The 27,218-nt window shown below is 39.2% G+C and overlaps 1 protein-coding gene across 2 annotated transcripts in view; it reads right to left on the reverse strand.

Annotated features, from left to right (window-relative positions):
- Positions 1-27,218, reverse strand: part of ARAP2 (ArfGAP with RhoGAP domain, ankyrin repeat and PH domain 2) — a 227,216-nt gene that overhangs the window by 69,854 nt on the left and 130,144 nt on the right. For both annotated transcript variants that reach the window (XM_075194768.1, XM_075194769.1), the window contains exons 18-21: positions 19,937-20,135; positions 18,485-18,548; positions 15,148-15,311; positions 5,673-5,885 (exon numbers count right to left, since the gene is read on the reverse strand). In XM_075194768.1, coding sequence (XP_075050869.1) covers positions 5,673-5,885; positions 15,148-15,311; positions 18,485-18,548; positions 19,937-20,135 — 640 coding nt within the window. The remainder of the gene's footprint in view (positions 1-5,672; positions 5,886-15,147; positions 15,312-18,484; positions 18,549-19,936; positions 20,136-27,218) is intronic.

Here is a 27,218-nt window from a genome sequence, read left to right on the forward strand (position 1 = left end):
GATGCTTTTCTCCCAATAGGACTCTGAAACTCAAACTTGTAGAACTCTGGGCAGCAATTAACTCAAATGAGCCAGTTATTCCCACTTAAGTGATTTTAAAGCAGATTGCAACTCCACCACCCCTGCAGTTCAGTCTTGAGCAATGGAACACAGAATAATTGATTGGGTCTGCCCCTTTCAAAATAGGCTGCATTTTTGTCTAGTCCCGCCTCCGTAATGCATGCTATATCTGATGATTCAATTAGGTCAGAAATTGTAGCAGTCTTGTTTCTTATAGATCTAGCATTACAGTGGACAGTCCTGATCGGGCATTCCAAATGGCCTGATGTAGTTTCCTCTGTATTCAGTGAGGGATCTCTGGGCATGGGGGTCACACAGGGAGCATTCACAGTTTTTCTTCTCTGAACATTAGACCACCTGTATCCTTTTTGGAAGTAGGGTAAAGCAGGAGAGCAAGGGACTTAGATGGGTATAGGTGACAGAAGATTTTTGGCCTGCATGTCTTCCACGACTGCCCCTATTTATTTTTTTTATCTAATGTATAGGGAGGGATCTAAGGATAGAAGCCAGTGATGCTTTATTAGTAACTGCAGCACATGGTGGGCAGAGTGAAGCTGGAGGTATAGGAATACATTGAGTTAACAATGAAAATGTAAATGTGGTTAAGATTAGGCTGATGTAAGTGATGGTACAGGGGGGATGGCATAATTGTTCAATCAAGTCTGTGTGAGACCCAAAAATGGTGTAGTAATGTGCAGAGTCTGAGAATTTAGGTTTTTTAATGTGTCCCATCTTGTTTTTCTTCTTTGCAATAAGGATATCTTTTGAACTAGGGAATATAAGCAGACCAGAGTCAATTTTCCATGCTGTTGCTAAGGGGCATATTACACAAATAATGATAGTGCACTATCGTGCACTTACCGTGAAAATCAGGTCCCTCTGTGTCCTCCCCATATTTAAGAAGTGTGCATCACAGCAGATATCGTTTTTTGGAGCAGTCACCATTCTACAGTATGATGACTGCTCCCAAATGCAATCTAACAAGTTCCGAAAAAAAGTTTTTTTCGGTAACTTGTCTGAAGCTGGCGTACATTATCATAATTGTCAGATTTCGGTGCTGTCAGCTCTGCTCCAAAGAGCATAGCTGAACAGCGCATGTGTGGAGGGATCACATGATCCCTCCCTGTCACTCACCGCTCTCTCTGCAACTATAGTTGCAGAGACAGAGCGGGGATGTTTTTTTGCGCATGTGCAGTTTTTCGAACAGCACATGCGCAATTCCAGTATAAAGAAAAATGAAGAGGACCTGGAGGAGATCCGTGGACATCGCGTTCCAAAGAGGTTGGGTAAGTGTGATTTTTTTATCACAGAAACAGCTGTATATCGGAACTGCTGTTTCTGTGATCCGTTTTTAATAAATTTGAGAAATAGTTCAATCCTTATCCATGCGATAAGGATTGATAACTATTTTTCATTTTTGCCGAACTTTGATAAATGTGCCCCTAAGAGTCATAAAATGAGACCAAAACAAAGCAATCTTGGGCGAGAGGTGTTACAATCCATCTTATAGGGGACTTATGAGAATCCTATGAAGTGGACATTCCTCATCCTAGTGAAGACAACTTGTCAGGATTAGCTGGAGTCCTGAATTTTTAAACATACAGGGCCTGATTCACTAAGGAATGTAAAGCAAAAAAAGGAGTAACTTTGCACCTGGGCAAAACTATATTGCATTGGAGGGAGAGGCAAGTTTAAAATGTGGGGACATATATGTAGTTAGGATAAAGAGTGTCCTAGATAAACTTTAATTTCAGTGTAAAAATAAAGCTATTAAGTATTTGTGTGCTACATGAAAAAGCAGTCAGTATTTTCTTTATGTGCAAAATAATAAACTAATTTGCACCGCTTGCATTGTAACATGGTTTTGTCCAGGAGAAAACTTACTCCTTTTTTGCCTTACTTTTCTTAAAGACTCAGACCCACGGTATCCTTCTCCCAGAAACAAAACAGAGAATACTGTATTTTAGTTAATTCAAGAAAGTTGAGTTATTTACTGGACACTGTGCAGAACAGACGGATGTCTTTGTTTAAGTATTGGATAGAATCAGAGATATGTGTTTCTCCACAGTATCTTACTCTGTGGTATTCAATGCACAGGATATGTATGTCTATAGAAATCTTGAATTTAAAAGCGGAATAGGTTTCAAACCAATGTGAATCTCAGTGCAGTGCAGGAAAATCATCTATTCATTTTGGAAGTGATGATGATGATGGAGTGAAGCAGATAAATTTGAAGGTAAATCCTTGCATATTTGGTGTGATATTTTAGCAGATTAAAGCTGTTTTATAGTAAGGTTCGGGAGCATGTAGAAGGTGAGGCAACCGTCTTGGGTGCGCTCACTGAAGTCCCATATGTCCCTCTTGTGCCAGTTCACTCTAGATCAGGGTTTCTCTACTCCAGTCCTCAGGACCCCCTAGCAGTACATGTTTTCCATATCTCCTTGCTGGAGCACAGGTGTATTCATTACTGACTGACACAGTGTAGCAGGTGGTATAATTATTTCACTGGTCACCTGGCAATCCTGCACTGTTAGTGGGTCCTGAGGACTGGAGTTGAGAAACACTGCTCTAAATGTACATCCTGGTTGTACCCCTAAATAATTGATACATGAACATATATGCCCCACAAATACATATATCTAAATGTTTTCTTCTCAAATTTCATTCTCATTTTTGCTGTCAAGCGGTGTCCAATGTCAGGTAAATACAAATAAAAAGGAGGAGATAGACTTAGCTAGTAGTTATACCATATAATAATAATGGAAGCGCTAGATATGTAAAATAAACAAGTAATATTACTGAGGATACCCCTTAATTTAAGTGTCCCTATTATCTACATACAGTGGTATCAATAGTACCAACAATGCAAGCTATCAATTAGAATATAGTGACATGCGGTATTTCCCTAAATATTGGTGGAGACCTCAAAACGACGACCTCCACTGTAGCTGATTGTACTGAAATATAAGGGTCTCTAATTCCAATTTTGCTTTTGCTAAAACATTATAGAAAGAAATTGTAAATAAACTCTACTGTTAAATAGAACATCTTTTCCCTTAAACACATATGAATAAGACTATTTTCCACTAACACATAATAATACTAATATCACACAATAACAGTTGTGATGTTACACTACATTAACACCATGAACCTTCTGCAAATTTACATATCATCAAAAAAGTGTTGATTGTTAGACCTCGACCTTAACAAGTACAGGGCGAGGTTTTGATTTAGATTTGCATAGATGTATATAATATGTGACAACTTGCTACTTTGGTTACTATATTTTTTCCCCTAGATTACTTAGAAAAAACTATTTGTCTATTAAAAAGTTCTTGCTTAAATAAGTGTTTTTCTTTTTGTAAAAAAAGGCTCCATAAGTATATTTTAATGCCTAATGGCAAAAATCGATAATTACATTGTACGCTCTCTGGACATGGAAGTCCATTTGTTAGTCAACAGGGGAAATAATATGCATTGTTAATAAATACGGAACAAAAAAACATTATATAAATAAAATGTACTGTAATACAATCTGGGTGATTGTGTAATACAAAGAGGGTAAAAAAGTGTACATGATAATGACATAAATGGTGTATTCCCATGCAGTCACACGTGTGTGGACAAATTTTATAGATGCAGTCATTTGCGCTCAACCGCAATTAGATGATGGTCACAAACGCTGTCACATCCAATCTCGATCAGCTACTCATTGTTTCCGATCAGATCTTGCTGAGGATATATGGGTAGATTGAGTATTTGGAAGGGAAATCACTCAACGTTTATTACATTTTATATAATCAATTACTCTGTTTATCATATGTAAACATGATCTACTCTGTACGTTATTAGAGCAGTGTTTTCTGGGCTTTTACTTGTTGAATCAGAAAAGCTTGCTATGTAAATATTGATTTTCGATTAGTTATCTTTTAGGGGGTTTTATCACTACCTCATATTTTCTGGTACAACATTGTTTTTCCTACAGATTCATTACATTGGTTATGCTCTAGCAAATGCCCTTCATTCTACCTAATGGCAAACCTACTGTTGCTTCCCATGCCTTAAATAAATGAAGTTGAGGTAGAGGATGAGCAAAGGCTGCCCATAGAGTATTACTGAAGCATAGCAAGCCTCCTGTAATACATTAGAAACATGTTTTGTGTCCAGTGATAGATAATATATTGGTTATGCAAATGAAAGGACGATGACATCATAGATTTAGCACTTGGTGCGATGTTTGATTTACTTATAGAACAACACGGTGGCTTAGCAGTTAGCTCTTCTGCCTTACATCACTGGGGCCATGAGTTCGATTCCTGACCATGTTCTTATCTGTGTGGAGTTTGTATGTTCTCCCCATGTTTGCTTGGGGTTTCCTCCGGATGCTCCAGTTTCCTCCCACACTCCAAAAACATACTAGTAGGTTAATTGGCTACTATTAAATTGACCTTAGTCTCTCTTGGTCTGTGTATGTTAGGGATTTTAGACTGTAAGCTCCAATGGGCACATTAGTCCCTGTACTATTGGAGCTTTCACAATAGGGTCAATTTGCATACCAGTATGTTTTTTGTACTATGGGAAGAAATAAGACAGCAATGCTAAACATTGCGCCACCATGCTGCCTTATTGTGCAATTTAATGAAATGACAATCACATCAATATGTAGTTGCTCATCCTCATCAAATTGAAAGATTGTTTCAATTGATATGTCATGCTACAAAAGAGTTTAGTCAATCTTTTTAGAGTGGTGAGCAATACTATTTAGTGGCTTAACTTTCACTTAGCTAAAATCTCTAAGTCACAGCACAAAGTGAAGAATGGAACCTAGTACCATAGAGTCTTATCACATAAAGCACATTGCAGTGTGGGATTGAGGGAGAATAGCCATATGGAAATGATAGCCTGCAGAACTTTCAAATCATTTCTATGCAGACTGGAAGCTGAGCTTGTTACTCAGACTAATCACTGGCTAGATAAGTATAATGTAAATGATCTGGGGGGGGGGGGGGGATTATTAAAGTAAGAGGACAATCGCTTTTAGCCATTCCACGTATAAGGAAACAAGAGAATGTTGCTAAATACAATTCTTACTTAGCTACTATATGAATCTTGCATTCCAACCAAATATATACACACTTAAGCCTGAGGCCAACTGAGCACTCCTGTGGACAGGTGCTGTACATTACATGCTAGCAGCATCCACAGGGCTCTGGGGCAATATGATGTACTTTAATATTGCAAAGAAATGTAAAGAGACTGATAATTATCACATGAAGACAGATTGAGATACTGAACAGTACAGATGAAATAACCTTTATAGAAAGAACAAGAAACAATTAAGGCACCTAATGTAACAGTTTGCATCTGATAACATATGTTGCTTATTTTATCAATTCTCTGTAAAGTGGTAGGTTCAAGGCACTGTATTCAGTGACAGCAGGATGCCTTATTCTAATTTAACAGCAACGGATGCTTACTCTAATAACATTACGTCTGCTGTCTCAGGGGAGTTTAAGCAAAAATCTTTCACTTAAATAAACTTCTTTTACTTAGATGCATTCATTCAAATGAATAATGAAACAACTATTTCTGGAACACAGTGTCATTACCTAGGGCAGAGATCCAATATGGATAAAGTTCTTTTGTCAGGAGTGCATCGTCTATTTCATATAAAAAACATTTCAGCACATCAGTCACGTCTTCCAGTTGATGTTTTCCGACTTTTAGTTTAATGCTCCGTGCATCCTTTTTAAAATCTTCTAACAGCTCCCTTACTTTCAGCGGGTCCCCGTTCTTCTGATACAGAGATTTGCTTCCCAAGCCTTAATATAAGGAGACATCAAAATAAACATGTCTAAGCAAATTATAATAATGTATGGTTAACTGACATTTACTTTGAAAAATGTAAATTCTGTCTTGTAAGCTATACTCAGCACAAATGATAGTGAACTATGTTTTAAGAGTAACGGTTTAAGTTCATAAATCATTACTGAGCTAGAATGTGAAACAGAATAGAATGCTAACCTAGTAATATACAGTATTACTGCTCTCAGAGGGTACACATTCACATTTTTCCTTTGGTCTCCCTATACTATCTACACTCAGCATAGACTTAACCACTTCGCCCTGGTCCTATGAATAAAACTGTCATATTCACTTAGTTATGCATTATCTGACACCAACATCTCACTCTCTCTTTTATCTCATGTCCATCTATTATACTATTTCCTAACAACATCTGTTTTTACTCTACACATGCATTTACCCTCACTCCCTTTGCTGTCCTCATATACCCTCATATACCCTCTGGTATATGCCAGATTATGAAGGTATTTTCACATTTTCATGGTGCCAACATATTAAGACAGTGGCAATAGAAGCTGCTTCATGCCTGTTACAGACCAATATTCCTGCAGTGCTAAATAAAAGCCCTCCTAGGCATTGACAGCAACAATCCACATGACATCTGGATCCACTTACAGGCCTGTCAATTGGCCAATTGAAACTACTAGTCACCACAAATTTATAGCTATGTGGCACAAGTTAACCCGTGCATGATACTCATGCATTCTAGTCAAATCAAGCTACTTAAGGTGTTAAAAAGGTTCTTGTCATGCATTTGGGCCTAGCACAGGCCTCCTCAGGGGAAGAGCGTTACTTCCCGACGCAAGCGCCCTTTTTTAACGTGGTTTTGTCCACATGTCACTACCTCATCATTTTTCTCCATCACCTCATCCTTCATCTTTATCGCCACATCTATCCAGATGTCTATCCAGACACAGGGATCTCTCTCAGCGGTCCTGAGTATCACACTCCTCTCGCTCTGTCACCCCCGGCAACCACCAACCACTCTCAACTGTCACCCCCGGCAACCACCAACCACTCCCAACTGTCACCCCCGGCAACCACCAACCACTCCCAACTGTCACCCCCGGCAACCACCAACCACTCCCAACTGTCACCCCCGGCAACCACCAACCACTCCCAACTGTCACTTCTCCTTCAAGAAATATATATAAAAAAAAATAAAAATCTTTATAAACACTTTTAACAATTAACAAATTAAATTAACAAATTAAAAACATCTTCGTATACCAAATTTCAGCCCTTTCTGAGTTTTTTTTCCACACACACACACACACACACACTAAGAATTTAGTAGGTCAGTGTATAACTCCGCCCAGCAGGTGGCGCTGCAGCTTGGTTTTTTTCTTCCCACACACACACAGACTAACACATGCCACTAGGCTTATATATATTAGATTACATTTTATGAAAATGCACATTCACCTAAATGTGTAATTAACGTGGAAGCACTAATAAGGAGAAGTATGTTGAGTATAGTATGTCCACAATCATCATCATCATTATTTTATTTATATAGCGCCACTAATTCCGCAGCGCTGTACAGAGAACTCATTCACATCAGTCCCTGCCCCATTGGAGCTTACAATCTAAATTCCCTAATATAGAGTCTCACTCACAGACAGACAGAGAAGGAGAGACTAGGGTCAATTTTGATAGTAGCCAATTAACCTACCAGTATGTTTTTTTGGAGTGTGGGATTAAACCGGAGCACCCGGAGGAAACCCACGCAAACACAGGGAGAACATACAAACTCCACACAGATAAGGCCATGGTCGGGAATCGAACTCATGACCCCAGTGCTGTGAGGCAGAAGTGCTAACCACTAGGCCACTGTGCTGCCCACTAGGCCACAATTTAAATGAATGCATGTAACAGATGGTAGTCTTGGTAAAAATGTATTTAATTAGGTGGGTATCCATAAGCTTGGGTATATGAAACAATATTGGTATCAGTGGTGTGTCAGTGGTATATTAGCAGTGTGTCATTGGTACATCAGTGGTGCAACAAGGGCCATCGAGAGAGGGGTTTACAAAGTACTGGGGCCTGGGCCTGCTTGGCGGGCCCGGGCCTCCACTGGAGCCAAGTATGTTATTTTTTGTTTTTAATTTCATTTTATTTTTTTATAATTCTTTTTTTGGTTGTGAAGGTGGTGATAGTGAGGGAGCTGATAGCTGCTCTCAGTCCCAGGACAGTGTGTGACATCACACACTGTCCCACGGCCGAGGTCAGAGTGGGTGTCTGGGGTGGGGTCATAATGTGTCTGGGTGATGGCGTCAAAGTGACTGGGGGTTAGCGTGATGTGTCTGGGTAATGACATGATGTGTCTGGAGGGAGTGAGATACATGTAATGTTTTATTATAATGTAGTTATTATAAATGACATGATGTGGCTAGGACAGGGTTGGATTAAGGGGGGGGCACAGGGGGCACGTGCCCATCTCTCTGAGGGCCAACCATCCACTGATCAGATCACCTGTAAGTTGGTGATCCAATTGTTCTCCTGCTTGTGCCCCCCTGATGCAGGCACACATGGACAAAATCCTTGGCAGCGGGTCAGATGTACAGCAGCACCACGGCTGCTGTACATTGTAAGATGGCCGAAACGTAGAAGCAGAAACAGCTCCTTTCAGACAAGGACCACTGTGAAAGAGACATGATAAGTGTGAGGATCGTGGCTTCCTAGGTGAGTCACACTTTCACTGGGCAATATTAGTTTGTAATAATAGTTCATTTAAATATATTATAAACAATTTATGTTAATTTAAAGAGGCATTGAAGTATATATATATATATATATATATATATATATATATATATATATATATAAAAACAGACCAGATATCTATAAGTGGCGCTTAACCCAATGTATGGATATTAGCACATATACAAAATTGCATATGTGTATACAATATATAAGGTACTCAAATAATATATAAAATAAATGCAGTGAGAATAACACCTCCACAGAGATACGTGTGGCAGCCAACCTTCAGAAACGGATGGTTGGTCCGAAAAACATAGCAGTATATATATGAGGAAGGGGCGGCGCCTTCAGGTGTATAGACAGTGTATATAAACACTAAAGTGCGCAAAACAGTCTATAGTATAGAGCCTCTTTACTATATCTGGAGACTACTGGTTATACTGCTACACCCTGAGAATTACACTTTTAGAATATCCTGCACCTAGCTTTTGTGTGGAGCCTGCAGACACCGTTCTGTTATATTTACTACTCTGGACTGTTTTGCGCACTTCCTCATATATATACTGATATATATATATATATATATATACACACACATACACACAAATATATAGATATAGATATAAATATAATATTTTAGCATCAATATGAGAGACAGGCTTTGATTATTACTTTAACAAAGATTGGTGTCATGTTATGAATGTTTGTTTTTAAGTGCATTATCATTGCTAGTTTTTTTTGCGGTATTAATGGTATTTTAATGTATGGTATCAATGGTAGTTTACACTTGCGGTATCAATGGTATTTTAATGTGCGGTTTCAATTATATTTTTCATGTGCGGTATATTTGCAAGTTTTAGTGTGCAGTATTTTAGTGTGTGGAAGGATTGATTTTTCTTGTGCAGAATAACCTAAGTGAGCCCCATGGGAGTGCTATCAGTGTCATAATGCAGGATGTGTCAATGCTTACAGCTTTATAACCAATGTTGTTATATTACATGCGTTTTATACAGTGGTGTTACAAGTACCTGTTCTAATATTAATATATTTTACATACAGCCATCATATGTGTTTATATTTTACCTTGTCACCTAGTTTTGCATAGACTTAGTTGTGATGAGTTGTGTCTGCTTCCCCTGATGGATTAGCTGATGTGACCGCAGTGGAAAATATAAATTAACAGTTAACTCATATTAACTTTCAAGTAGCAATTCTTTTCATAATTTGTGTGATAAATATAATGTTGACAGATATTTTAGGAATATTAAAATGATAGCTTTGCATTGCAAAATGTGTCTTGCAGCAGCTGTACATTTTTTTCTCTTACTATATCAACTAGGTGTGTAGTCACCGACCAGTCTGGGATCTGTATGCCAATGCTCTGAGAGGTGCCTGTGTATTCTGCAGAGTCCCTAGTGCAAGAGCCAGATTACGGGAGGGCTCTGGGGGGCCCACGGACCAGATTCTGTGTGGTTCTTGGTGCTGACCCCAAATGCCAGTATACAAGGAACAGCATAGGAGCCTCTATTTAAGTGCTTAGTCGGCACTATGCGCCTAGGGTCCAATCACGCCAGTTTTATAGTAATACCGTGCGTGGATGCAATTATTTTTTAAGCCTTCTGGGCATAAGGAGCAGAGAGGAGCCGCTCTGCCTCCTGGGCTAAAGGTATGTGAAGATCTGCAGCTGAGGGGATAAGTGAGAATTGGGGAAGTAGTAGAGAGGTGTGTGTGTGTGTGTGTGTGTGTGTGTGTGTGTGTCTGTGTGTCTGTGTGTCTATGTGTGTGTCTATGTGTGTATCTTTGAACATAAAAAAGAAGGACAACCCAGGAAGGGCAACCACATTGAAGAGGAGGGAAATGAGGTGAAGGTGGAGATACAGAAGGGGACTGAGGAGACAATGAGGTGATGCTGAGCATGTGGGGAATGAGGCGTAAGAGGGAAGATAGACAATGTGTTTGAGGAGGATAGAGGATGAAGATGAAGAAGGGGATTGAGGAGGGGGACATGAGGATAGAAGTGTAGAACAGAGAATTAGAATGTGGTGCTAAAACCTGAATTTTCTATTTGCGCCTATGGCAGTCTTTACTGTGGATCCTCTTTCCCTGCCCCTAGAAAGTAGCAGTAAAAAAAAAGTGGGCATATTAAGAGACTGAAGAAAATTACACAGTAAAATTGAAAATTGTGCCATGGATGTTAACTAATGTCTCCCTTTCTGGACAACCACAATTTGCCACCTGTTTTTACCGCCACACATTCCATTAGCTCCCCTCCTCTGGACATACACTTATTTTATATAGAAATGTTTGACAAGGTCATGTAAAAATGTTAATATTAAATAACCACAACAAAAATTACATAAGACACCTTCATGCTAACTGTTGCCACAGACATTAGCATCTGTTACCTTGCCACACTCCAGGCCTGCTAATGCTTAGATGGACTAGACTGGTAGGGATTAACAATCTATACATCCACATACTAAGGTAATTTGATAATTATATGGGTCACTTGAGATGAAGGAGAATGAGCTTTCTGGGTGCAGGCTGCAAAAGTGGCCGACAAAAGAGTCTGACTCTCCCAACAGAGCTTGGATGTGGGATTGAAAGTTTCTTAATGTAATGTGGGTGGGCTATTACTTTAATGGTGAATTTTGGATGAGGGCTAATTATTTAACAGTGGATGTCATTAATTTATTTGAGAGGTGATGGTGAACTATTTAATTTAATAGTGGGGCCTATTAATTTAAGCTGAGTTGATGGGACCTTTCATTTAATGCAGTGCTGGTTTAAGGGCTATTGATTTCATTTGAGGCCAAGTTTGGGGAGATGAAGGGCTATTTATTAAATGTAATTATGAAGTATTAAATGTCAGCAATGGTTGTGTGAAATGGGTTTATTTATTAAATGTAAATGCTATTAATTTATTGCTGGGCTATTTTGTGGGGAGGGAAATATGTTTATTAAATGTGTACGCTATTAATTCAATGTTGGGTAGGTTGGGAGAAATAGTTCTATTATTAAATTTGTATAATAATAATTTTATATTCAGGGCTGATTGCAGGGAGGGAGGCCTACTTATTAAATGTGCGTGCTATTGATTTAATGCCAGGGCTTTTGCAGACTTTCATAAACATTCCAGGATCTACAGAAGCAACAAGTAGTGAAAGCGGCAAGAATGGGTAGGAGAAAGCAGGACAGACTGCAATCTGTCCTGAATCTGGTAGGGCAGTCCCGTATTTGGGTGACTGTCTCGCTTAGTCAAAATTTGGTCTGACTGCAAGGACAGTTGGGAGGTATGTCCCATTTCACACTTATCTGTTTGTGTAGGGGGAGCTGCCTGCACCTGACACATGTGTACATAGTATTACCTGTATATTTGTTTAAAATTATAACCATATTACACCATAAGGGCCCCTTGTCTTAAGTGCCATGGGCCTCCCAGAGCCTTAATCCAGCTCTGGGCTGCAGTGGTGGTATGATTTGGCTGGAGTGTTGGCATGATTTGGCTGGGGAGGTCATGATAAATATTTTAATATAATGTATATAATGTATATTGCGTATTTGTGTTATGTACTGTGTTCACTAATTGCTCAGTTTTCCATATTTACATCTTCCAACATTTTCCCAGGTCTCAACATTCCAGGATCCACATAGAATCCAGTACCAGGTTGTAAAAAATACAGGTAGGTGAGAGCAAAGCTATTTTAATACATAATGTCTAAAGAAGCACAGCCACGCCCATGTTGACCACACCCAAATAATATGCGGCCGCACCTACTTCCAGCGCTGCACGGTGGGACACATCTCTCTTCCCACTCTGCTATGGAGGGGGACCCAAATAATTTTTGAACTGGGGCCCCAAATTCTTCTTGGGGTCCTGGGTGCAACAATAATAAATGGCATTAAACCAGCTGGTTCTCTTATTGGCTCAGACCAAAGTTTGCGGTATCCAGATATCCACCAAATCAGGGCAGCAGTACTTTGACATGGCTGTGATCCAGGGAAATACTGCACGGCTTCTCATCATCATCATTTATTTATATAGCGCCAACATATTCCGTAGCGTTTTACAATTGTGGACAAACATAATAAACTAATAAACAAACTGGGTAAAACAGACAAAGAGGTGAGAAGGTCCTACTCGCAAGCTTACAATCTATGGGACAATGGGAGATTGACACATGAGGTTAAGTATACATTTTGCATCTAGGCCCAGCCAGACTGCAAAGGTAAAAATGACTCATAAGCTAAATGATCCTGTCACACAACAATGTTGGTCAGGGGGTAGTTATCTTGTGTGAAATTGTGTAACAGGCAGTAACAGGCTAAAGCTAGTGAGGTTAAGAGGGTGGTTGAGGAATATTATAAGCTTGTCTGAATAGGTAGGCTTTTTAGAGAACGCCTGAAGGTTTGTAGACCAGAGGAGAGTCTTATTGTGCAAAGGAGAGAGTTCCATAGAGTGGGTGCAGCCCAAAAAAAGTCCTGTAACCGGGAATGGGAGGATGTAATGAGGGTGGATGAGAGACGCAGATCTTTTGCAGAACGGAGTTGCCGAGTTGGGAGATATTTTGAGACGAGAGGAGATGTATGTTGGTACAGCTTTGTTGATGGCCTTGTAGGTTAGTAAAAGTATTTTATATTGGATTCGGTAGAAGACAGGCAGCTAGTGTAGAGACATACAGAGTGATTTAACAGAGGAACAGCAATTTGCAAGGAAAACCAGTCTTGCCTTAGCATGCAAAATAGATTGTAGGGGTTTGAGTCTGTTTTTGGGAAGACCAGTAAGGAGGGAATTGCAATAGTCAATGCGGGAGATGATAAGTGCATAAATTAAGGTTTTAGCAGTGTCTTGTGTGAGATATGTGCGGATTCTGGAAATGTTCTTTAGATGTATGTAACATGATTTAGATATAGAGTCAATGTGGGGAACAAAGGATAGGTGTGAATCAAGGATTACACCTAGGCAGCGAGCTTGTGGGGTGGGATTTATGGTCATGTTATCAACAGCGATAGAAATGTCAGGTATGCTCTTGTTGGTGGGTGGGAATATTATTAACTCTGTTTTAGAAAGATTGAGTTTGAGTTGGCGAGAGGACATCCAAGATGATATGGCAGAAAGACAGTCAGTTACACGGGACAGCACAGATGTCGACAACATAGATAGATTTGGGCATCATCCGCATAGAGATGATACTGAAAGCCAAAGGAACTTATTAGATTTCCAAGAGAAGCGGTATAGATAGAGAACAGCAGAGGAACTAGCACTGAGCCTTGTGGTACTCCAATTGATAGGGGAAGCGGAGCAGAGGTGGCTCCAGAGAAATTAACAGTGAAAAAGCGATTAGAGAGGTAGGATGAGAACCAGGATAGAACAGTGTCTTGAAGACCTAGGGATTGCAGCGTTTGTATGAGAAGAGAGTGGTCAACGGTGTCAAATGCAGCCGAGAGATCCAGGAGAATTAGGAGAAAGTAATGGCGTTCAGTTTTAGCAGTGATCAGATCATTGACAACCTTGGTCAGCGCAGTCTATGTGGAGTGTTGAGAACGAAAGACAGACTGAAGAGGATCCAGCAGGTTGCTTGCGGAAAGAAAGCGTGTGAGGCGAGTGTAGGCAAGTCTCTCTAGAAGCTTGAGGGGCAAGGGAGCTGAGAGATGGGATGGTAATTTGAGAGAGAGTTTGGGTCAGAGTTTTGTTTTTTTAGAATAGGAGTAATCCCTGCATGCTTGTATAGTGATGGAATGATGCCAGTAGAGAGTGAGAGATTACAGATTTGAGTTAGAGGTGAAATGAGTACAGGAGACAGGGATCTACCAATTTGCGAGGGAATAGGATCAAGAGGACAGGAGGTAGAGTAAGAAGATAAGAAGAGAGTAGAAATCTCCTCTTCATTTGTGAGGTCAAATGAAGAGATGGTGTCAGAGGGTAGTGGGAAGGAATCTCATGTCTCTTGTGGCCAAAAGTTGCCCTGACCTGGCTGTGATCTGAGGGTTTACCGCAAACTGATTGTAGTCTCCCCATTTTGGCTTTTTGACCTATATCAAATCCAGTTGAGGATGGAGAGACATCAGCTGTCTGTAATAAAGTGTGGGCAATTATTTCCATTTTACCAGAGTTATTTTTGAAAATTATGTTGGCACTGAGCAATGTATTTTACTTTCATTGTCCATATCTGAAAAGTTATAGTAATTACAGAGTCCTTCGGAATAAAATAGCGGATGATGTCTGCCAGCACCATGCAATGTCTAACTAGCCCCCTCAGCTTATAATGATATTTGTCTTTGGGCATAAACATCTCTGAATAACTCTTGCTAGTCAAAATACAGGGCTGCATTCCAACAAATATCAACACATTCAAAAGGTTGATTAGAACTGCTTGGAAAAACAAGCATCTATATCTTTTTATTTTCCAGCAGCTTACTATTCATATATTAAAAATATACAGATTTCAACAGGCTCACAATTACCTAATATCATTCAAAAACAATCTGCTGAGCATAAACGGTATTACCTACCATACTGTGTTACAAATGCCATACAGCTATACATAATAATGGGAATGTTGTTTTTGCAGAGCTGCTGATCCTGTAGTGCATTGCCATCTGTACTTGCTGCTTTTTCAATTGCACAATGCCAGGTCATGAAATCCAGCATTGTATGTCCATGGATATATAATGTCCTGCACATTGGTAAATTAAATGAAGAAAAATATATTCAAATTAAACATTTCCAAAAAAATAAATAAAAATAAAAGTTACACGCCATGATCTATCTGTGCATAACATATTTTGTAACATAAATATATTAAAGGACATAATGCTACCAGTTTAACTGATTATTCAGGAGCAACAACAAAAAATGCAAGATAGATGTTTGCACTGATGGGGACCTGATTATGCCACCTCTCCTACAGCTATGCTGCACAAGTCTTTAATGAGTCTCCAAATAGTCATGTGATCTGGTAAGGAAATGTTTACTAATTGTTGTACAACAAAATAAAATATACCAGATGCAATGGTGATTTATGTACATTCGAGCTTTGCCCCCCATAGCGGTGCGAAGGGAAATTACATTATTGCGGTACCGTATTACCTTATGCAATGCGCAGCCAGTGAACAACCTCGATCTCCGGACCTAATTGCATATGCCCCTTGGAGTTTACAGTCTAAATTCCCTAGCACACAAACACATACATATTGACTAGGGTCCAATTAACTTAACCCTAGGTCTTCAGACTGTGGGAGGAAAACCACGCAAATACAGGGAGACCATACCAACTCCACACAGATAAGGCCCTGGTTGGAATTGAACCCATGACCGCAGCGCTGTGAGGCAGTATTGATACCGTTCTACCGTGGTCTAAGTGCAAAGTGCAAAGTCAAGTCTGCCTATATGCCCCCCCCTCATTCTTCAGTGAAAATAATCTTAAATTTAAATTAGTGTAATTTAAGAATTTGTTTCATGTTATTTTCATCTTAAGAAAATAAAGGATCTAAGGGGGTTGAGTTGCAATTATTGGGTTGTCAGCTTTGTTAACCTAGGAATACAAACAGTTTGCAGTTTACAGGGGCGGGCTGGCCCGGGGGGCAGGGGGGCAGCGCCCCCCCGGGCCGCTCAGTCAGACCGCTATTAGGGCCTACCCCCCAGATGCAATATACAACATTTTCACCGGCGGCCGGATCTGATGACAGGCGATGTGGCCGCGTCATCAATGACGCGCCCGCATCCCGTGTCATGTGATGTTGCCGCCTGTGTGCCCCCGGGCTTCCCTCTCCCAGCCCGTGCCTGGCAGTTGACAATCCAATTTCCCTTGCCACTGTAAAGATCCGGAGCTAAATTTACTAATGGGAGGTTTGATGAAGCCGACAGTTTTCTGCGTTTTTTCTGACGATTTTAAAACCACTGTATTTACTAAAAGCCAAACCACTAATTAACAGGCTGAAAACCACACTTCAACAAACCAACACTTTACAAATTGCCATAATGATTTTTAACTTAATCAAAATACAAACAGCCAGATTTACTAAGCTGCTGTTTGACAAACTGGCAGAAAAAACAGCAGAAAAGAAGCTGAATGTGATAGGTGAAAATGCTCAAAGTGAAGAAAAATAGACATAAATTATGGGGGCAATTGTTATTTATTGAACAACGTATATTTGTAATTAAGTTATGGGGCACATTTGATTTTTCATTATATTAACTTGGCAATAATATTGTATTATAGTATGGGGAAAAAATATATATAATTATATTAATTGTGCAATACTATTTGATTGTCAATGGGGGCTATAATTTTTTATGATCCAAACACGTGGCATTACATAGTAACCCCCATAATACAATAGTACAATAATATGGCCCCCTTTATATAATGAAAAACAAAAATTGCCCCATAAGTTAATTTTATCCCTTAATCAATAAATAATAATTGCCACCATAATCTATATGTCAATGATGCCTCCTCTTGTGTTCTGAATGACAAGATAGCTCAAACAGCACGATAGAGCTATCAAGCTAATCAGAAGCAGAAAAATACAGTTTGTTTTTTTATTCCTAACAATTTTGATGGCAGTTTTGACCAAGGTTACAGCGGTGTGCTGAGTGCTTTATTTACGCCTTGAGACAGTCAATGTTTCCTGTGAAATACCGTTTTACATATTCTCCATTAAGGCATAAACATCCACCCTACTTGCATTCTGGAAAATCTCCAGTGGCTTCACACCAATAAAGCTCAAATCTCCAGGATTATCTAGTTAACATCTCTATTGGTCATTAAGATCTCGGGGTCACTATACCACTATTTTAACATTACTGCACTACAGTGGGGACAGAACATCTGCCCGTCTAGAAACAAATCCTGAAAGTCAAAATTCCATGCAAACTTTTAAATGATCTCCATCAACTTTAGTCATATTTTGCCTTGAGCACATGAATAATGGGATACAAGAAAAGATGTTCATATAGGTCATTCATCCATTTTTCAGAAAAAATGTAATTAAAAGAAATACTTTAGCAATATATTAACTTCCACTAGTTCATCATCTCTCAATAACACTATCCCTCACACTAATAAATTATTACCCCTCTTATATCACAATTACTGTCTATCATCCTCCTTACTCTCTCGTCCACTCTACATCATCCCACTACAGTGTACATATGACCTTTCTATCCATGGTCTTTTACCACCTAAAGCCTATTCCATAAAGATGTAATAGTTATCTAACCCTTGCAGTATGTATCGTTAGTTTACTAACCATAAGCTACTTATTCTCTTAAATTATGTTCTAACACTATCACTCTTCACCATCCTTGCTCTTGTATTCACCATCCACCACTGGACGTCCTGTACCCCATCACTGTGGGCATTCATATCCAGGACACCAAGAGGTTTCACTCAGCACTCCACATTGTACAAACTAATACTGTTCAGAAGCTGCATGATATATCCAGTTTTCAGAATACAAGATATTTGAGATGTTGTTATTAAGTACACCGCAGACTCCTCAGTAAATCTGTTGAAAGACATTGCTATCTTATAATAATCTGTGCTCAGCTTCATAGAAAGTGCAAATGTAATGTCAAACCTCTGAAGTTATATCATAATATGGGAACTTCTACCTATAGTTTTGTAAATGTTATTAGTAGCTCTTCTATATAAGCGAACTAGGTAATTTAAATTGAGTGATCCTTAAATTCCAAACTGAACCATGGTCTGAAAAGCCAGCTTCTCAGAGCTGACATATGTCACAGTCAAAAAGTCCAGAATCTTTGATTAGACCATTTTCAAATTGGTATGTATGTTTCATTCTATGTCAGACTATTGCCGAATTAATGCAGTAGAATTATTACCTTCCATTTTCAACTAGTAACACAACATGTCTCTTTTCTCCATTGATCATAAATAAGCTTCTTGCTAGAAAACAAAGATGCAAGTTAGTCATAAAAATATATTGGAATTATCACTATATCTGTGTCATAGCAATTTTAGTGGGACAAATACTTAATATGTCCTTCTGGTTTTTCCCAACACAATATTTTATTTCTACAGAACATTTTAGGTGCATTACAATGGGACGGCTGCACCTAAAGCATTCATTGTCAGGTCAGAAACGTCTGAGCACTGCCATTTTTCAACAGCATGCGTTAGATGTGTTCCTTTCATGTATTGAGCAGAACTCAGATTAATGAATTTATCATGCATACAGATCCATCCTGTTTTGCTTTGGCAACTTTCCGCTGCACTGTCTGCCAAAAATGTGCCTATAGTGTTGAATTAAATAAATTGACTCCTGCTCAACCCCACATAATGACTTGAAAAGCAATTTGCAAAGTGCACCTTAATTTTTATGCTATTGTAATGCATTTTTCACTTTTTTAATGCTTTGCATATAAAGGCCCATGTGTGTAAGGTGCCTCTATATGAAATAAAGAACATACACTCATCATGTTTGGATTATTTAGATTCCTGTTTAAAATTGGTAACACTTTATGATAACAATTGAATCAAATAAACTAAAATTTCTTAATTATAGTAGCTAAAATGTCCAAATAACACACTCAAAGAGAACAAAATAATTGACACAAAGGTCGTTTTTTTGCAAGTATTTAGTTATTATCGCTATTTGTTTCCAATAACATCATGATACGCATGGACACATATAGCACATGTATGTACTGCACATGCATGCACGCAATTCCCTGGCATCTTCAACCTACCTCTAGCGCTCTTTATTGGTAAGAGATGCCCCCATCTGCGATGACATCATCACAGGTATTAGGAATAGGACCCACTAATTTACAAATGTAAAATGGTAAAAATAGGGACTGACCAGAACGTCACATCTTTGTAAAACTGCCTGTTCGGCTGTGAAATAGAATTCAGGTGATGTTTTGCTGCAACTATGCCATACTTGCCAACTTTCCCGGAATGTCCGGGAGACTCCCGCATTTTGCGAGAGTCTCACGGACTCCCGGGAGAGTGTGGCAATCTCCCGAATCTGCCCACTTCACTAGGAAGTGCCCCACTTCCTAGTGAAGTGGGCAGAATTAGGTCCCAAACGCCGCGATTCCCGGCTGTCAAATGACGCATTTGCGTTATTACATCATGGGGGCGGGTCCAAAATGATGCGCATTTTGGAGCCCCACCCCCCATCACACCCGCCTCCCCCGGCAGGCTCCCGGAAACCAACTTTCTAAAGTTGGTAAGTATGAACTATGCTCATCTCTACTTTATAACAGCAACAATTAATGTCTTAAAACCAACATATTTTATTAACAGAATTGTAAGTAATATTATCTTACTAAGTTCCTGTAGTTTCTTCAGTTCTATAATGTTTCCTTTGGTATTTTCTTGCCTGTTATTGTAGTGCAGACAGGCTTTCTCCAAGGCAAACCAACCTTCTCTCCATTCCATGAGGCTATACGAATCTTTGTAATGTAAATATCCAATGACATCAAACTCTAACTCTCTTAACTTTTCTTCCACTGAAGGAACAAAATTCTACAAAAAAAAAGTTGAACAGTGAAGCTTAACTTAATATTGTTTCCTAAATTTATAATAAACAACATACACTCTCAAGTGTTCCTGTATGTGCCCTTCTTATAGCTATCTATTAGTGCCACCCCATCAAAAAAACCTGGTACAGCAACCACGTTTATTGGAAAATAAAAAAGGAAATATATATACAAAAAAGATAAGAGAGACTTAAATCTTGCCTTTAGTTCACAGTTTAATAATCAGAATAAGGGTGTTGAGCACATATTTAGATGACACTGGAAAGAATTGTTAAATTACCTTTACCTGAAAAATATTCTACCAAGTGGGCCAAAGTTTTTATGTTGAAAGGCATGTAGTTTAAAAAACCAAACTAGGTAAAGGTGCTTTTTATGTGTACTTTTCTCTCTTAAGAGAGAAAAGTATACTAAAACAGCAGGATTCCATAGATGTGTTGAATGGTTAACCTGTAGGTCCTGTAAAACTGAGAATAATACATTTGTAGAATTTTGAGTAAATGGACAAATTTATTCAATAAAGACTTTGTAACCTGTTACACGAAAAATGTAGTTTAACTGCAAGAGTACAGTTGCAGTTTGTGTTATGCTGGTAAGACACCTAACGCATTAAAAATTCACCTGTCAGAGCACTTCAGGAACATTAGAAAAAGGATTAGATAGTCATTCAGTCTTGTTGCACATTAATAAACACCATAACTGTTCAGAGAAATAAATAAATATTTTGGGGGGAAATTTGGATGTTAAGGAAAATTGGAGTTGCAGAGATATTAATATCAGATAGTTAAAATTTTTGGTTTTTGTTTTGGATTTGGATCTGTATTTTTCTGAAAAATTGCTAAAATATGCTAAAATCACATCATTTTGCTCTTTTCTTTTTCCTACATTTTTATTGACCTCAATAACACTAATTTCCAGTAATTTTCAGTCAATTTTGACCACCTCACAGGTCACAATATTATTTTCATACAATTTCGGACAAAGACTGCAGCGAACACAAACACACGGCAGTACATAGCACATCTAGGAAACATTGCCACACAGCAGTGGCAGGAAAAAAAGAAAAGTGGTTCAAGATGGAATTGTCTTTAGGCCTTCCCAGCCACCCTTATGTAAGATATTGAAAAGGACATGTACGGTTTAGCAAACCAAGGACTCCAACGACAAGGAGTGACACTTTTGTGGCTGAAGTGCTTGGTTTGTTTGGGCCCCCACAAAACAAGCTACCAATAGCTTAGCTGCCTTAAGCCTAATAGTGCTGTTAATGAACTCTGCATTATTAAACCATGTCTCCCTCTCATCCCTGAAAAACTGCCAAACTTATGTAGACACTGGAATGAATATTACAACTGGAGTGGCATTAGATTTGCTTCAGACAGACTGTGACACGGAATATGTGAGCCGCATGGAATCTGTCATGTTGGAATACGGTGCATTGAACAGAGATTTAAACCAATATATGGACGCAGTTGAGGAGACTGTACTTAATTTAAAACTTAATCCACTGGATGAGGTTCCAGATTTAAGAGAGCTTGCACACGATAGATACACTGCGATTCAGAAGAATAATACAGAGGAGTCTCTGAGGCAGGATGATAAATGTGTCCAGTTTAAAGAACAGCTAAGAGACCTCAGGAAACAAATGGGTGTGTCACCGGCCCCTGCAGACTAAGCTTTGGAAGATGAAAACAAAGAAATCACCGTCACCCTGAGAACACGGCCGCTACAGTGGAACTGAGAATGGCTCATGAAATCAGTTATGGTTCATTTGATCACTCCACACAAGAGGTAGGCGCTCAATTGACTGATTGGATCACTTTTGGTCAGTTCCAGATGCTATGATTGGAATTATGTGATCTTCCTCTCTCCTGTATATTATTCAGCTATCCTGCTAATGTGCATTCCCCAATAATTATAAACTCAGGGTTCATAATAATTTCCTCTGTTTATATTGATCAACTATTCTGTTAATGTATACAACCTAGTGTTATATAGTTGACTGGATAAACTTCCCAGGCTGCATACCTTTATTATATTTATCAATTGTATACAATATGATTAAAACTTGGCTAAAAACCCTCCCCATGGGGTAACTAAAATCAATATACAATAATAAGCATAAACTTTAGGCATACAAAGTTCAATACATATTCATAATACATTAATCACAAGGAAATAAATCATTATGTTGCACTCAGTCCCAGTTCACTATAGTTCCATGATTGGCCACATGCCAAAATCGATTAATTAAACAAATAATAAGTCCAAAATCTTCAATGCTAGGGGAGGATGTATCAATAACAAACACTGACCAAGGATTTTGTGCTTGTGTTAATTGACCAGAATTGATCGATCAAATAAGCGTTTCTACTTTCCCTGTATTTGTATTCATGGATAGACAAACTCCTAAAGGTATATATAGAATAAATATTCAATCGATATTAATCGTAGTCTTCACAGAGTTTTATCAGGGTGTATAACAGTACTTACGGTTAGTAGTTCATGCTGGGTACCCAGGTGCCGGCTCCCGAGGCCTGTGGTAGATGGAGTTCAGGCTTACTGGACTTCCTGTAGGCGTGCCTCAAAGCACTTTGTATTATTTTCAGAATTTTTCAAGAGGTTGTGGTGTGTGTGCTCCGACTTACTGTCATTTATGTGTCTGGTCGTTAAAAGGGGCGGTATTGTGATATTGAATAAAACGACTTACATTAATGAGACCTTAAGACTACTCTCCAACACTTCCACTTACCAAAAACTTTCCCATAACCCACAGAGAAATATTCTGAGGATCTTAAGGAAATGTTAGGAAGAGGTGACGAATTAGGAATTCTCACCAATCAATAATATCAATATATTTACAATCTCCATTCACGAATTCCAGTCATATATCACCTACCTAAAATTCATAAAAGCACAGACCCACCAGGAAGGCCAATAATATCTGGCATTGTGTCAATCACAGCCAATCTATCCTATTATGTGGATATCTTTTTACAACCTTATGTTAAACAACAAAAACCATATTTAATTGATACAACACATATATTACAAATTTTAAAATGAATTAGTTGGAACAATCATCGATGGCTAGTCACATGTGATGTGACCTCTTTGTATACTGTAATTAAACATGGTTTAGGTATTTGCAGAAGACATTTCTTAGAGCAGGACCCCCAACTTAGCCAAGTACAAACGGAATTTCTTCTAACAAAGATTGAATTTATCCTTAACCACAATTATTTTTGGTTTGGAAATTGTTTCCATCTGCAGAAACAAGGGACGGCAATGGGCAGATGATAGCATCTGGAACTGACCAAAAGATATCCAATCATTCAATTGAGCGCCTACCTCTTGTGTGTATTGTATATTGTTCAATAAGGGTGGGATCCCCCTTACTGACAGAGCTGCTCTTGCAACCAAAGAAGGATTGCAGTCCCTTTATCTGTTTCATTTGATTGCTCCACCCGTTCCTTGGATAACTGTGGTAATTCTGCAGCTAACACATGGTGACGAGCTCTGACCCTACGGGATGCGTGCATTTATGAGACCAAGACCAATCCAGGGTGCCCAGGTTGGTTGAAAAACAAAGTATGTGGTCACACGTACGAGAGAGAAGCAATTTAAAGAATCATTTTTAACAAACTTCAGAAGGGTAAATTCGCCAGGTGTCCAAAAAATGGTTGTTATCACTCTGACATGAGTATATCAGATCTTGTTCCAGACAATGTACTTAAAAGAGCCATTGAAATTCACAGCAAAAAGCAAGGTCATCATTGAGCTTCAAATCAGCCCAAGTTCCCCAAAAATTATAATATAGTTAGGTACTTTTGACGTAAAGTGCAGATTACAAACACTTTGTGCAAAAGTGGAAGGTTTGAGTAAAACATATACACGTCTATTTAGACATCCATTCTTACATTACTTCTGCAAGCAACATTCTTCTTTGTTAATAAAATTGTTGTCTTTATACCGTTCAAAAAAAATTATAATAATCCTCCACCATTATTTGGATGTTGATAGTTGAAAGTAGGATAGGGTGTAGTTATAGCACAGGATTCACTAATTTTGGTCAATTCTTTTACAGTAGACAAGACCAGATCTCAAAATGTTGTGCTGAGTCATCTGCATCATCAATAGGTGCCTTTCCATTTTTGCATAGCACACAACAGTATACAGCACATGTAGGTAACAATGGCAAAGAGCGGTAGCTGAAAGGAAAAGTGGTGCAAGATGGAATTGTGCTTGGCCTTCCCACCCACCTTTAATGTTGGATCTTAAAAAGGACATGCACACTTTAACAAACCAAGCACTTCAGCGACAAGGAGTTTCACTTTTGTGGCTGATGTGCTTGGCTTGTTTGGACCCCCACAAAATAAGCTAACAATGGGCTTAAGGCACCTAAGGTAACAGTGCTGTTAATAAATTCTACTGTGGCAAGATGCTGTTGTCATCATCCTCAGCCTCATCCTCACCCTCATCATTGTGTACATCATTCTCACACATTATTAATTCATCACCGCTGGTATCCACCATTACAGTAGTCTCTGCATTTTGATGTAAATGGCCGGAAAGGTTTTACTCATGGAAGTTGTAGTTCATTTTTATGAACATCATCTTTTCCATATTTTGAAGAAGTAGCCTCCTTCGCCGATCGCAGACAAGGTTCCCGGCTGTGCTTAAAACTCATTCCAAGTACACACTGGAGGATGGGCAGCTTAGGCAGTTCAAAGCTACTTGGTACATGGGTCTCCAAATTCCTTTTTCTCCTCCCAGTATGTAAAGGGACTGTCTGATGTGATTATTTCTATGCTGTCATTAAAATAATCCTCCACCATCCTTTGGATGTTGATAGTAGGATCAGGTGGAGTCACAGCAGAGGTGTCACATTTTTGGTCAATTCTTTTAGACCATACTAGATATCAAAATGCTGTACTGAGTTATCGGCATCATCCCTGGGTCTCTTGGGAAACCTTAGTCTTTTCCTATCAGCAGTTGTGTGAGAAATTGAAGGAGGCGACGCCGTCCTGTTACATAACACTTGAGCTGTCATCTTGCTCACCAGGAGCTCCTTGCATCTCTTGAGATCTGGGTCAGTTGTAAACAAAGAGAAGACATAGCTCTTAAACCTAGGATCAAGCACAGTCGGCAAAATGTAGTGATCCGATTTCAAGATTTTGATCATTCTTGGATTCTCGCAAAGCGAATAAAGTACTTGAACTACAAGTCCGACATATTTAGCATAATTGCTTTGTTTAATCTCCTCCTTCAGTTTCTGAAGCTGCTTTTCCAAAAGTCTAATTAAGGGAATCACTTGACTCAAGCTAGCAGTGTCTGAACTCGCTTCACAGGTGACTTCTTCAAATGGTTTCAGCATCTTGCACAACACGGAAAGTATTCTCCACTGCGCTTGAGTAAACAACATCCGCCCTCCTTTCCCAATATTATAGCTTGTGGAGTAAGCATGGATGGCTTGTCGCTGTTCCTCCATCCTCAGAAGCATATACTGGGTAGATGTCAGGTTTGAACACGAAGAATGAGTGAGATCCTGCTGTCTCAATTGGTATTAGCTAGACTTCCCTAGAGGCGCGGAGTCTAACAGGATGGAAGGTATTCTCCAGGGATTCCCGCAAGGGAATTTGGGCTTCAGTGGCTTCCACCTTGCAGTTTGCAGCCCTCCAAGGGAGTTCCCAGTGAGACAGATTAGAGAAACTGTTAAGCAGCATACAGAGAGATACAGTTGTAATAGAAGATGATGATCATAACAATCACCACTAAAGAGTGGAACATAGGTATGCAGCAGACAGTGAGCCACAGCTATTACCACGTAGAAGTGGAAACGATCAGCGGAGGTCAGCGGTGCATGCGGAGTAAGTAGTGGGTGTTGGTCACAACGATTATCACTAATGAATGGACAAGGTGAGCAGAGATCAACAATATCCAAATATGCAGCAGACGATGAGTCACAGCTTACCACAGTGATGTGGAATGAATCAGCAGTAGTCAGTGGTGCGTGCAGGTTAAGCAGAGTGCATTGATCACAGTGATTACCACTAACGAGTGAAACAGATGGGCAGAGATCAACGGTATCCAGATATGCAGCAGATGATGAGCCACAGCTATTACCACTGGGATGTGGAACAGATCAGCAGTAGTCAGCGATGCACGCAGAGTAGGTAGCGTAGACGTTCATTTGGTGGCAGACCAAATTAAATTGCTCTTGTAGCTGTTTCAATCTGCTACATGCTGTTTCCGAATGCCGGAAATGTCCAGATATTTTACAAGCCACAGACAGCATGTCCTGTACTTCCCTGTCATTTTTTAAAAAGCTCTTCACCACCAAGTTTATTGTGTGAGCAAAAGAGGGAATGTGAAGAATTTCACCCAGCTTCAATGCTCTCACAATATTGGTGGCGTCAATTTTATTTTTTTCTGCAGATAAATTTAAAACTATGAGCAATCGGCAGTGGGTCAGTTTACTGATCTGGCATTTTTTGTGACCAATATTGTATCTGCTGTCTGCTTGCTGTTCCGATCACTCATTTTCAACACGGGTGGTTTCTGACCATCCCTGTCCACTTATTCTGACCTGGAACCTGTGTTTCTCTTCTTGGCCTGTGGCCTATTCCGAACTAAGTATGTGTTTTATCCTATTGCTGTCTCATACATGTCGTGACATGTAGATGAATCGCTGAAAACCTATTATCTCTTACAGGAGTGCCTAATAAAGGTTGGTCACCCAATAAACTCCATGCCCAGGTGAGCCAGTATCCCCCAGAGTCAACAACATCACAAACAGTCTGTGACATCGGGTATTCGGTAAAACCACAAAATCCTACGAGCAGCATTGACACTGAAATTAGATTTTGTTTCCATTAGTTAATCTTCATTTTTATTACTTACTACACAAATAAGCAACATTTGAATGGAAAAATAAAGTTTCTGGAAAATCCCTATTGAGGCATATGAATAGTGAAGCTCGTTACCATATTGCCATGTTTCTATAAACTCGCAGTTGCCATACTAATACTCTCCCAAATGTTATTGCATTAGTCATTTTCTATGCAAGTTGCAT

Source organism: Mixophyes fleayi, chromosome 1 (assembly GCF_038048845.1).
Source record: "Mixophyes fleayi isolate aMixFle1 chromosome 1, aMixFle1.hap1, whole genome shotgun sequence".
NCBI lineage: Eukaryota > Metazoa > Chordata > Amphibia > Anura > Limnodynastidae > Mixophyes > Mixophyes fleayi.